General features: G+C 47.7%; 1 protein-coding gene across 2 annotated transcripts; it reads right to left on the bottom strand.

The window, feature by feature from the left end:
* Positions 1-627: 627 nt before the first annotated feature.
* Positions 628-11,291, bottom strand: VHL (von Hippel-Lindau tumor suppressor). Of its 2 annotated transcripts, XM_017847509.1 has the most exons (3): positions 10,748-11,291; positions 8,293-8,415; positions 628-4,499 (listed from the first exon to the last, which is right to left on the bottom strand). In XM_017847509.1, the coding sequence occupies exons 1-3, from the start codon at positions 11,085-11,087 to the stop codon at positions 4,321-4,323; spliced, it is 642 nt and encodes a 213-aa protein (XP_017702998.1). In that variant the 5' UTR covers positions 11,088-11,291; the 3' UTR covers positions 628-4,320. The 2 variants fall into 2 exon arrangements, with proteins under 2 accessions (XP_017702998.1, XP_017702999.1); XM_017847510.1 differs by lacking the exon at positions 8,293-8,415.
* Positions 11,292-12,784: the final 1,493 nt, after the last annotated feature.

Raw genomic sequence — 12,784 nt, forward strand, 5'->3', positions numbered from 1 at the left:
CAGAGTTTCACTCTTGTCGCCCAGGCTAGAGTGCAATGGTGCAATCTCGGCTCACTGCAACCTCTGCCTCCCAGGTTCAAGCAATTCTCCTGCCTCAGCCTCCTGAATAGCTGGGATTATAGGCACACGCCACCACACCCAGCTAAGTTTTTTTCATTTTTAGTAGAGATAGGGTTTCACCATGTTGGCCAAGCTGGTCTCGAACTCCTGACCTCAGATGATCTGCCCGCCTTGGCCTCCCAAAGTGCTGGGATTACAGGCGTGAGCCACCTCACCTGGCCTTATTCTCAACATAATTAATTGCTGGTGAAATATTAACCACTTACCTTTTTGGGTTCTGTTTTCATGGGAAAAAACTTTGTTTCTGAAGTGAATGTTTTTCTTCTTAATATTTTTCTGTAGTGTTTAATTTTGTATAGTGATACATTTCTTTTATAAGAAAAATAAAGCTAAAATAAACAATGTTAAGTAAAAAAGAAAATCCAGGGTTGGAAAGAGAAGAGACTTGGAATGAGGCTGGTGGCTTATGTCTGGATCTCCTTCTCATCCTGGGCCTTTATGTAAACAGGTTTCAAAACTCTCTGAGAGAGAAGTGCCTGGTTAAAACACCACACAACACACCTTGCCTATTTCCTTTACTCAGCACCATTTAATATATTAAAGAACAGCTTAAAAAAAAAAAAAAAAAAACTTAAAATAGGAACTTCACAGTCTCTTAAGAGCTATATATTTAATACATTCACAAGATTTCAAATGAAAAACATATATTATTCACGCTACAGGTTTTTAATTTTCCTTGGACAACACCAAAACACAGTACTCAAACTGCATGGGTTTTTTTTTTTGTTTTTTGTTTTTTTTTTGAGATGGAATTTCACTCTTGTTGCCCAGGCTGGAGTGCAATGGTGTGATCTTGCCTCACTGCAACCTCCACCTCCCAGGTTCAAGAGATTCGCCTGCCTCAGCCTACCGAGTAGCTGGGATTACAGGTGCCCGTCTCCATGCCCGGATAATTTTTGTTTTGTTTTTTTTTTCCTTTTTGAGACAGTGTCTCACTCTGTTGCCCAGGCTGGAGTGCAGTGGCATGATCTCGGCTCATTGCAAGCTCTGCCTTCTGGGTTCAGGCCATTCTCCTGCCTCAGCCTCCCGAGTACCTGGGACTACAGGCGCTCACCACCACGCCCATCTAATGTTTTCTATTTTTCAGTAGAGACAGGGTTTCACCGTGTTAGCCAGGATGGTCTCGATTTCCTGACCTCCTGATATACCCACCTCGGCCTCCCAAAGTGCTGGGATTACAGGTGTGAACCACTGCACCTGGCAATTTTTGTATTTTAAGTAGAGATAAGGTTTTACCATGTTGGCTAGGATGGTCTTGAACTCCTGACCTCAGGTGATCCATCTGCCTCGGCCTCCCAGGATGCTGGGATTACAGGCATGAGCCACCGTGCTCGGCCTGCATGTTTTAACAAGAGGAACATGAACTATCATTTTGACACAAAGGTTAAAAAAAAGGCCGGCTGGACACGGGGGCTCACGCCTGTAATCCCAGCACTTTGGAAGACTGAGGTGGGCGGATCACGAGGTCAGGAGATCAAGACCATCCTGGCCAACATGGTGAAACTCCGTCTCCACTAAAAATACAAAATTAGCCGGGCATGGTGGCGGGCACCTGTAATCCCAGCTACTCAGGAGGGTGAGCCAGGAGAATCGCTTAAAGCCAGGAGGTGGAGCTTGCAGTGAGGAGAGATCACGCCACTGCACTCCAGCCTGGGCAACAGAGCGAGACTCTATCTCAAAGAAAAAAAAAAAAGACTATTTGCTGAATGTTGAAAGAAGGGGCTAAAATCAGTTGAAATTTGCAGTAGAAGGAAAACTGTGGAGTGTCTCATTCACTTCACTCTGATTTGATTTTTTTTTTTTTTTTTTTGAGAGAGTATTGCTGTGTCACCCAGGCTAGAGTGCAACAGTGCGATATCAGCTCACTGCAACCTTCGCCTCCTGGGTTCAAGCAATTCTCCTGCCTCAGCCTCCTGAGTAGCTGGGATTACAAGCGTGCGTCACCACACCTGGCTAATTCTTGTATTTTTAGTAGAAACAGGGTTTCACCATGTTAGCCAGGCTGGTCTTGAACTCCTGACCTCAGGTGATCTGCCCGCCTTGACTTCCCAAAGTGCTGGGATTACAGGCATGAGCCACCATGCTTGGCCTGATTTTTTTTTTTTTTTTTTTGAGCCAGGGTCTTGCTCCGTCCCCCAGGCTGGAGTGCAGTGGCGTACTCATGGCTCACTGCAGCCTCCAATTCCTAAACTCAAATGATCTTCTCACCTCAGCCTGCCAAGTAGCTAGGATTACAGATGTGTGCCGCCACACTAATTTTTTAAAATTTTTTTGTATAGATGTGGTCTCACTATGAGCCCAGGCTCATCTTGAAGTTCTGGGCTAAAGCAGTCCTCTTCCTTGGCTTCCCAAAGCACTGGGATTATAGGTGTGAGCCAGCACGCCAGCCACCACTCTCATTTTTGAGCACAGGAATTGTGCCCAAAGGCTAGGATAAGGAATTAAAGATTCCAAGAAATACCCCCAAACATGAATTATAAAAGGAAGACTACACTAATGTTTGTGAAAAGCTTATAACAACATAGAGAAATAGTTAAGTTACAAAGTTAAATGAAAAAGTAGGGTATAAAACTGTATAAACAGTATAATCTCAACTATGTAAAATCAACCAATATATGCCCTAAAAGGCTGAAAGGAAACTGTTAATGTGGCTGTGTTTAAGAAGTGTATCTAATAGGGATCTTTTTTCTTCCTTTTTAGTTTTGTCTTTTCCAAATGTTTCTCTACTGGGGATATTTTTTTAAAAGCCATTAGGGGAAGAATAGAATAAAAATTGGAAAAAAAAAAGCTATTAGTTACAAAAAACTGAGTCTGATAGAAGTATTGAATTTGAGTTAATGAATTTAAGTCTAGCCTATAAGAGTTTGTACATTTAGAAAACTATGAAACATTCCAGGCTACTCCATGAATCCACTGGTAGGACCAGAAGTTAGAGGTGGAAGTGCCACCTGGTCCTGCCCGATGAAAAATGCTGAATCAGCCAGGCACGGTGGCTCACACGCCTGTAATCCCAGCATTTTGTGAAGCTGAGGTGGGTGGATCACCTGAGGTCAGGAGTTTGAAACCAGCCTGGCCAACATGGTAAAACCCCGTCTCTACTAAAAGTACAAAAATTAGCCAGGCGAAGTGGCAGGCGCCTATAATCCTAGCTACTCAGGAGGCTAAGGCAGGAGAATCGCATGAACCCAAGAAACAGAGGTTGCAGTGAGCCGAGATGGCGCCACTGCACTCCAGCTCAGGTGACAAGAGCGAGACTCCGTCTCAAAAAAACAAAACAAAACAAAACAAAACACCCAAATCAATCAGGAATGTCCCATATTTACAAAAAAGAACAGAAATACTCACATTTAGCAAAACCTTATTTGCCCATTAATACTAGAATCAAACATGCAGATTTTCTCCTATTTTCTGTGCAGCTGTCAAGTTACAAAAATGCCATTATCACAACTATAGAAAGTCAATTCTAGTTTAGAAATAGTAATAAAACAGCACTTCAACAAGAGTAGACCAAGAAAAGTGCACAACTTAGAAAATTTAAAAGTGCTTCCTATAAAATGATTCCCTTTAAGACATTTGTTCACTGTATACATTTTAAGGTCCCCTCTCCCACCCCCAAACAAAAATAGAGGCAGAACTTCTAAGCACTTTCTAACAAAGCGTCCCCTGGTTTGTTCCTCTGACAAACCCTGACTGAAAGCTCATGATGTGCAGGCACTGGGGTCTCAAAGAGGACAAAGACTTGTCCCTGCCTCAAGGATGCCTCAGTCTTCCCAAAACAGGAGGCAGATAAGTCACCAACCATTATGGATGTAGAATGGATGTATTATATATCCATTAAAAGCAGATGCCACTGCCTTCTTAAAATTAAACAATATGCTGCAATTCACACTGAATTACTTATACAAACCTCCTTACACGCAAGCTGTCCTGACTTACTAGGAGGCAAAAATGCCACCACCTTCTCCTGATAAATACTTCTCTAATGGGCAGGCATTAAATTACATTTTGTGATATTTGCCCCTAAACATCACAATGCCTAGTTAACTCAGTTAACTTTCTTTTAAGCAATGGTGCCTATTTTACTCTGAGAATGAGACCTTTTGAAACTGAGTAAGGAACCAGTCCTGTCTGTATGTAGAGCAAGACTCATCAGTACCATCAAAAGCTGAGATGAAAGAGTGTACATTTCAACAGAAATCTTCAATCTCCCATCCGTTGATTTGCAATGTGCTCCTGCGTCAGTCGCTCCAGGTCTTTCTGCACATTTGGGTGGTCTTCCAGATCTTCGTAGAGCGACCTGACAATGTCCAGTCTCCTATAATTCTCAGGCCTGACTAGGCTCCGGACAACCTGGAGGCATCGTTCTTTCAGAGTATACACTGGAAGAGCAAAAACCAAATCCTCAGTGGCAGACTAGGGTCTCAGTACAAGGAATGAGCAAGAGGCTTTGCCAACAGCTACCTTTACTACTGATGGATCTCACTTTAGGTTACAGAAAAAAATGAGTGCACGTATGTGGCAGTGTGTTATACTGATGGCCCCCTATGGACACCTCATGGTAGTAATTTCACCTTGAAATGGGCTGGGCTTGTGACTGCTTTAACTAACTGAATGTGGATGAAGCGACGCTGCAATTCTGGGTAAAAGCCTTAAAAAGGCCTGTGGACTTCTGCTTTTATCCTTTTGAAAGCCCTGAGCTACCGTGCTAGAGAGACTACATAAAGAAGAACAGGCCCTGGCCAGGCATGGTGGTTCATGCCTGTGATCCCAGCACTTTGGGAGGCTGACGTGAGTGGATCGCCTGAGCTCAGGAGTTCGAGACCAGCCTGGGCAACATGGCGAAACTCTGTCTCTATAAAATATACAAAAAATTACCCAGGCATGGTGGCACGTGCCTGTGGTCCCAGCAACTGGGGAGGCTGAGGTGGGAGGATCATTTGAGCCCTGGAGGCAGAGGTTGCAGTGAGCTGAGATCATGACACTGTACTCCAACCTGGGTGACAGAGTGAGAACCCATCTCGAAAAAAAGAAAAAAGAAAAAAAAAAAAGAGGGACAGGTCCAGCCCCCAGCTGCCAGCAAAAGACAGCCATACCAATGACTACCACCAGCAGAGTAACCGCCTAGCTGAGCCCAGCCTGGACTACAGAATTATGAACAAATAAAATGGTGGGCCAGGTGCGGTGGCTCACATCTGTAATCCTAGCACTTTAGGAGGCTGAGACAGGCAGATTGCCTGAGCTCAGCAGTTCAAGATCAGCCTGGTCAACATGGCGAAACGCCAGTCTCCACTAAAATGCAAACAATTAGCCAGGCTTGGTGGTGCACACCTGTAGTCCCAGCTGCTGAAGCAGGAGAATTGCTTGAACCCAAGAGGCAGAGGTTGCAGTGAGCCAAGATCACACGCCACTGCACTCCAGCCTGGGTGACACAGTGAGACTCTGTCACCAAAAAAAAAAAAAAAAAAAAAAAAAAAAAAAAAGGTGGTTATTAGTTTTGGGGTGGTAGTCACAAAACACATAACCAAAACAATGTGTACTTAGAAAATCTAGTACAACTGAATTGGGTATCCCAATTCCTATTTTACACTCACTGGAAACGTACTCCTTAAGGGTATTCTATAAGGCAAATTTACCAAATGTTAACTCAGCAATGCTCATTTTTATATATCTACTTCCTTAAAACAGAATCTATGCACACATATTAATTTGAATCCTATGAAACCCATGTATTTGGGGGGGGTTTGTGGGTTGTTGTTTTTTTTTTCTTTTTTGAGACAGGGTCTCACTCTGTCACCTGGGCTGGAGTGCAGTGGTATGATCATGGCTCACTGCAGCCTCGAACTCCTGGGCTCAAGGGATCCTCCCACCTCAGCCTCCCAAATAGCTGCGACTACAGGCACATGCTAAGATGGCCAGGTAATTTAAAAAAATTTTTTTTGTAGAGCTGGGGTCTCACTTTGTTGTCCAGGCTGGTCAAGAACTCCTGGCCTCAAGCAACCCTCCCGCCACAGCCTCCCTAAGTGCTGGAATTACAGGCATGATTACAGGCATGAGCCACCACACATTGCTGGTCTTTAGTGAGTTTTTTTTACCCACAGGAACATCAGTTTATTAGGGTGTACCCTGATAAAATCATTTGAGCTTCAAACAAATAGCGAAGTATTATACCAATCTTCTATGATAAAAAAAAAGGCCGGGCAACTGTGGCTCAAGCATGTAATCCCAGCACTTTGGGAGGCCGAGATGGCGGATCATGAGGCAGAAGATCCCGCAGACCATCCTGCGCTACACAACGCGAGTGAAACCCGTCTCTCACTAAAATAAAATATACAAAAAACTGTCGGGCGAGTGTGGCGGCGCCTGGTAGTCCCAAGGCTACTCCGGGAGGCTGAGGCCTGAGAAGTGGCGTAAATCCGGGAAGGCGGAGCTTGCCAGTGAGCTGAGATCCGGCCAATGCACTCCAGCCGGGCGAAAGAGACGAGACTCCGTCTCAAAAAAAAAAAAAAAGAAAAAAAAGAAAAAAAACAGGCCGGACACGGTGGCTCACACCTGTAATCCCAGCACTTTGGGAGGCTGAGGTGGGCGGATCACCTGAGGTCAGGAGTTCAAGATCAGCCTGGCAAACATGGTGTAACCACGTCTCTACTAAAAATACAAAAATTAGCCAGGTGTGGTGGCAGGCGCCTATAACCCCAGCTACCCAGGAGGCTGAGGCAGGAGAATCACTTGTACCTGGGATGCAGAGGTTGCAGTGAGCCGAAATCATACCACTGCACTCCAGCCTGGATGACACTGTGAGACTCTCTAAAATAAAACAAAATAAATACACCTCTGATTGGCACTGTGAGCTTGATTGTGTTAAATTAAAAATACACAGGCTGGCCAGGCACGGTGGCTCAAGCCTGTAATCCCAGCACTTTGGGAGGCCGAGACGGGCGGATCACGAGGTCAGGAGATCGAGACCATCCCGGCGAACACGGTGAAACCCCGTCTCTACTAAAAAAATACAAAAAACTAGCCAGGCGAGGTGGTGGGCGCCTATAGTCCCAGCTACTCGGGAGGCTGAGGCAGGAGAATGGCGTAAATCCGGGAGGCGGAGCTTGCAGTGAGCTGAGATCCCGCCACTGCACTCCAGCCTGGGCGACAGAGCCAGACTCCGTCTCAAAAAAAAAAAAAAAAATACATAGGCCAGGCGCAGTGGCTCACGCCTGTAATCCCAACACTTTGGGAAGCCAAAGCGGGTAGATCACAAGGTCAGGAGAACGAGACCATCCTGGCTAACATGGTGAAACCCCATCTCTACTAAAAAATACAAAAAAAATTAGCCAGGCATGGTAGCGGGCGCCTGTAGTCCCAGCTACCGGGGAGGCTGAGGGAGGAGAATGGCACGAACCCAGGAAGCGGAGCTTGCAGTGAGCCAACATCGTGCCACTGCACTCCAGCGTGGGCAACAGAGCGAGACTCCTCCGTCTCAAATAAATAAATAAATAAAAATAAAAATACACAGGCCGGGTGCTGCGGCTGACACCTGTAAATCCCAGCACTTTGGGAGGCTGAGGCAGACAGATCATGAGGTCAGGAGATGGAGACCATCCTGCTAACATAGTGAAACCCTGTCTCTACTAAAAACACAAAAAATTAGTGGGGTGGGTGGCACACGCCTGTAGTCCCAGCTACTCAGGAGGTTGAGACAGGAGAATCGCTGGAACCCAGTAGGCGGAGGTTGCAGTGAGCCGAGACTGCGCCACTGTACTCCACCCTAGCCAACACAACGAGATTCCATCTCAAAAAAAATTTAAAAAATTAGAAGTCAACAACAAATAAGCCAAAATATCTCATGCTCTACACATTGTTCTCCTGGAGCTCCAGGGCACAATTCGGCCAGGGAAACAAAAGGCGTTCATAATTTTACAATTCTACAAAACTAACCTATGATGTGATACTTTAATTTCGCTTGTCTCTTAAGAGCCCAAAGTGGTTTTGAGACACCATAACATCTTTAACACAGAACATACAAATACATCAGTTCCATTTTATTTATGGTAGAGAATAGGATACAAAAAGATTGGATACCTTGCCTGACATCAGGCAAAATTAAGGACTGGGCTTAATTTTCAAGTGGCCTATCCACAATAAACAACCTTTTTAAAAAGTAAAACTGAACATCAGTACCTGGCAGTGTGATATTGGCAAAAATAGGCTGTCCGTCAACATTGAGAGATGGCACAAATAATTCAGTTTGGTTAACCAGAAGTCCATCGTGTGTCCCTGCATCTCTGAAGAGCCAAAGGTGACCTATCAGGACAAGCAAAGGTTGTTAAAGAGCCACACCGGTGGCTGGGCACGGTGGCTCACGCCTGTAATCCCAGCACTTTAGGAGGCCGAGGCGGGCGGATCACGAGGTCAGGAGATCAAGACCATCCTGGCTAACGCGGTGAAACCTCGTCTCTACTAAAAATACAAAAAAATTAGCCGGGTGTGGTAGCGAGTGCTTGTAGCCCCAGCTACTTAGGAGGCTGAGGCAGGAGAATGGCATGAACCAGGGAGGTGGAGCTTGCAATGAGCTGAGATCACGCCACTGCCCTCCAGCCTGGGCAACAGAGCAAGACTCCATCTCCAAAAAAAAAAAAAAAGAGCTACACTGGTCTGAGTCAGGGCACCTATTTTCTCCATTTCCCCTGACCTACACAAAAAGCTAAAAAGCTTGCCTCTCACTCTTCTTAAATATCATACAAAGCCCTTCTAGTAACATTATCTCAGTCAGTCCTCACAACAGATCCATTTACAGATGAGAAAACAGGTCTGAGAGGGCAAGTGACATGCTCAAGGTATAAGACAGTAAGCAAAGAGCACATACTTGAAGCTCCTGTAATCCCAGCTACTCGGGAGGCTGAAGCAGGAGAATCGCTTGAACCAGAGAGTCGGGAGGTTGCATTGGGAGGCTGCAGTGAGCCAAGATTGCACAACAGCACTCCAGTCTGGTGACAGATCCAGACTCCACCTCATATATATATATATGTATATATATAGAAAAACTTTCAAAGGGCTGGGCGCAGTGGCTCACACCTGTAATCTCAGCACTTTGGGAGGCCAAGGCAGGTGGATCATCTGAGGTCAGGAGCTCGAGACCAGCCTGGCCAAAATGACGAAACACCCATCTCTACTAAAAAAAAAATTAGCCAGGATTGGTGGCACACGCCTCTAATCCCGGCTCCTCGGGAGGCTGAGGCAAGAGAACCACTTGACCCCAGGTGGCGGATGTTGCAATGAGCGGCAATTGTGCCACTGCATTCTAGCTTGCGTCACTGCATTCTAGCTTGGGCCACTGCACTCCAGCTTGGAGGGCAAGACTCCCGTCTCAAAAAAAAAAAAAAATTTCAATGCCTCCATATTCCTAGGGGGTAAAATCACCTTTTCAGTTTCCTCTCCCAAGACTCCAGGTCTCAACGCACTCATGTCTAGAACCTCCTACCTAGGATTGGGTAGCTCCTACTCCATCCTGCTCCCTTCCTTCTCTAGGAAGCGCTCCTTAACTGAAACCACACAACCATAACCCCTCCAACTCCGAGCGAGCAGACAGGTAGGTCAAGCTCCCACATCACACACGCTCGGCTCTTCCGGCGCCAACATGACCCTAGCTTATTCCTGTCAGTTAATGCATCTGTCTGTCTCCCCAGGAGGAATATGTTCTCCATGAGGGCAGAGACTGCCCACAACTGGCCCACTGGAGTCATCAGGACTGAACAGATGGGATGTTAAGGATGGAGCTTTTCTTTTTTGTGTGTGTGTGAGACGGAGTCTCGCTCTGTCGCCCAGGCTGGAGTGCAGTGGCCGAATCTTAGCTCACTGCAAGCTCCGCCTCCCGGGTTCACGCCATTCTCCTGCCTCAGCCTCCCGAGTAGCTGGGACTACAGGAGTCCGCCACCTGGCCCGGCTAGTTTTGTAGTTTTAGTAGAGACGTGGTTTCGCCGTGTTAGCCAGGATGGTCTCGATCTCCTGACCTCGTGATCCGCCTGTCTCGGCCTCCCAAAGTGCTGGGATTACAGGCTTGAGCCACCGCGCCCGGCCGAGCTTTTCTTTTAGGGGAAAATACACGTGGGGCGGGGGGTGAGGGGAGTCACCTTCAAATGCAAACTATTCAGACTTATAAAGAATGCTCTGGGCCGGGCGCGGCGGCTCACGCCCATAATCCCAGCACTTTGGGAGGCCGAGGCGGACGGATCACGAAGTCAGTAGTTCGAGACCAGCCTGATCAACATGGTGAAATCCCGTCTCTACTAAAAATACAAAAATAAGCTGGGCGTGGTGGCGCGCGTCTGTAATCCCAGCAACTCAGGAGGCTGAGGCAGGAGAATCGCTTGAACCCGGGAGGCGGAGGCTGCAGTGAGTCGAGATCGCGCCACTGCACTCCAGCCTGGGTGACAGAGTGAGACTCCCTCTCGGAAATAAAAAAAAAAAAAAAAAAAAAAAGAATGCTCTGACGCTTGCGAGCAGCGTCACCCTGGATGTGTCCCGCCTCAAGGGGCCTCAGTTCCCCGTCTGCAAAATGCACCCCGGAGCGGTTGAGGGCCTTCAGCAGACCGTGCTATCGTCCCTGCTGGGTCAGGCCTCAGGGCCGGGCCCGTACCTCGGTAGCTGTGGATGCGGCGACCCGTGCCAGGCGGCAGCGTTGGGTACGGCTGCGGCTCGCCGTCGAAGTTGAGCCATACGGGCAGCACCACGCGCGGGCTGCGGTTGCAGAAGATGACCTGGGAGGGCTCACGCGAGTTCACCGAGCGCAGAACGGGCCGCGGCCGCCCTGCCTCCATCTCCTCCTCGGCGCCCAGTTCCTCCGGGCCGGACCCTTCCGGGCCGGACTCCTCGGCGCCCGACTCCTCCCGGCCGTCCTCTTCAGGGCCGTACTCTTCGGCGCCTGCCTCCTCCGCGCCTGCCTCAGCCTCGTCCCAGTTCTCCGCCCTCCGGGGCATTCCCTCCGCGGCCCAGACCACCCGGGCTGGACGCCGCGGGATTCGCCGGCCGGACGCGGGGCGGAGCTGCGTGCTCGCTCCCGAGTAGACCTCCGTAGTCTTCGCGCGCGCTGGGTAGAGGATGGAACCCGCTCGAGGAAATAGCCGGCGAGTGCGCGTGCGCAAAAGGATCCTCCAGCACCAGTGGCCGTTCTAACGGAGGCGGAGGCTGAGCGGAGGCGGAGGATGAACGAAGACGAGCCTAGGCCAACTCGTTACTGTATTTCCACTATAATTTTTTTTTTTCACTCCTCTGAGGTTTGGTTTTTGGTGTTTTTTTTTGAGACAGGGTCTCACTGTCGCCCAGGCTGGAGTGCAGTGGCGCGAGCTTGGCCCACTGCAGCTTTGACCTCCCTGGCTCAAGCGATCCCCCCGTCTCAGCCTCCAGAGCAGTTGGTACTACAGGCGCGCACCACCATGCCCGACTCATTATTTTTATTTGTTGTTTGAGACGGAGTCTCGCTATGTTGCCTAGGCTGGTCTGGAACTCCTGGGTTCAAGTGATCCTCCTGCCTTGGCCTCTCAAAGTGCAGGGATTACAGGCCTTAGCCACCGTTCCTAGCCGACTAACTGAATTTTTTTTTTCTTCATGTCAGACGCGCAATGTGCCGCCGTACTAAAAAGGTTCGAGGGTGGCACATCGCACACACACGGGAACACCCAGTCATCACGCTTATAAACTGCAAAAGTCAGCTAACTGAATTTTACAAGGCATGGGTGATTAGTAAAGAGGGAAAAATAATTAGACCTACTATGTGCAGAGCACTCTGGTGGAAATTGGCAAATAAGATATTTACTTTAGGGCAATTAAAACTACAAACATAAACACTCATGACCTTTGTTCATTTTACAAATATTTATTAAGGCCTTACTATGTACCACCTATGGTGGTAAGTGTTGAAAATATTGTAAAAATCGGTCATGTTTCCTGCCTTCACTGTACTTCGATAAAAGGGTCATACAGCAATCAATCACACAAATAAAATTGCAACTATGGCCGGGTGCAGTGGCTCACACCTGTAATCCCAGCACTTTGGGAGGCCGAAGCGGGCTGATCAGGAGGTCAGGAGTTCGAGACCAGCCTGACCAACATGGTGAAACCCCATCTCTACTAAAAATACAAAACTTAGTCTGGCGTCATGGTGCAGGCATGTAATCCCAGCTACTTAGGAGGCTGTGGCAGGAGAACTGCTTGAACCCAGGAGGCGGAGGTTGCAGTGAGTGCCACTGCACTCCAGCCTGGGTGACAGAATGAGACTCTGTCTCAAAGAAAAAAAAAAATTGCAACTGTGACTCGTACAACAAAAAGAGACACAGGGTACTATAGAAGGCTAAAGATCTGGGGGTCAAGGAAGATGGTACACAATTCTGTGTAATTAAATGTTCAATGATGTGGGATGGACTCAGGTGGAGACGCAGCTCAGAAAAAGAAGGATTCAGAGAGTTTTATATTAGTTAAAAATATATTTTTAAGACACTCTCACTTTATCACCCAGGCTGGAGTGCAGTGGCTCGATCTCAGCTCACTGCAACCTCTGTCTACTGAGTTCAAGCGATTCTCGTGCCTCAGCCTCTGGAGTAGCTGGGATAACAGGTGTGTGCCACCACACCCAGGTAATTTTTGTATTTTTAGTAGAGACGGGGTTTCACCATGTTTG

This window comes from Rhinopithecus bieti, unplaced genomic scaffold (genome assembly GCF_001698545.2).
Source record: "Rhinopithecus bieti isolate Rb0 unplaced genomic scaffold, ASM169854v2 scaffold_29378, whole genome shotgun sequence".
Lineage (NCBI taxonomy): Eukaryota > Metazoa > Chordata > Mammalia > Primates > Cercopithecidae > Rhinopithecus > Rhinopithecus bieti.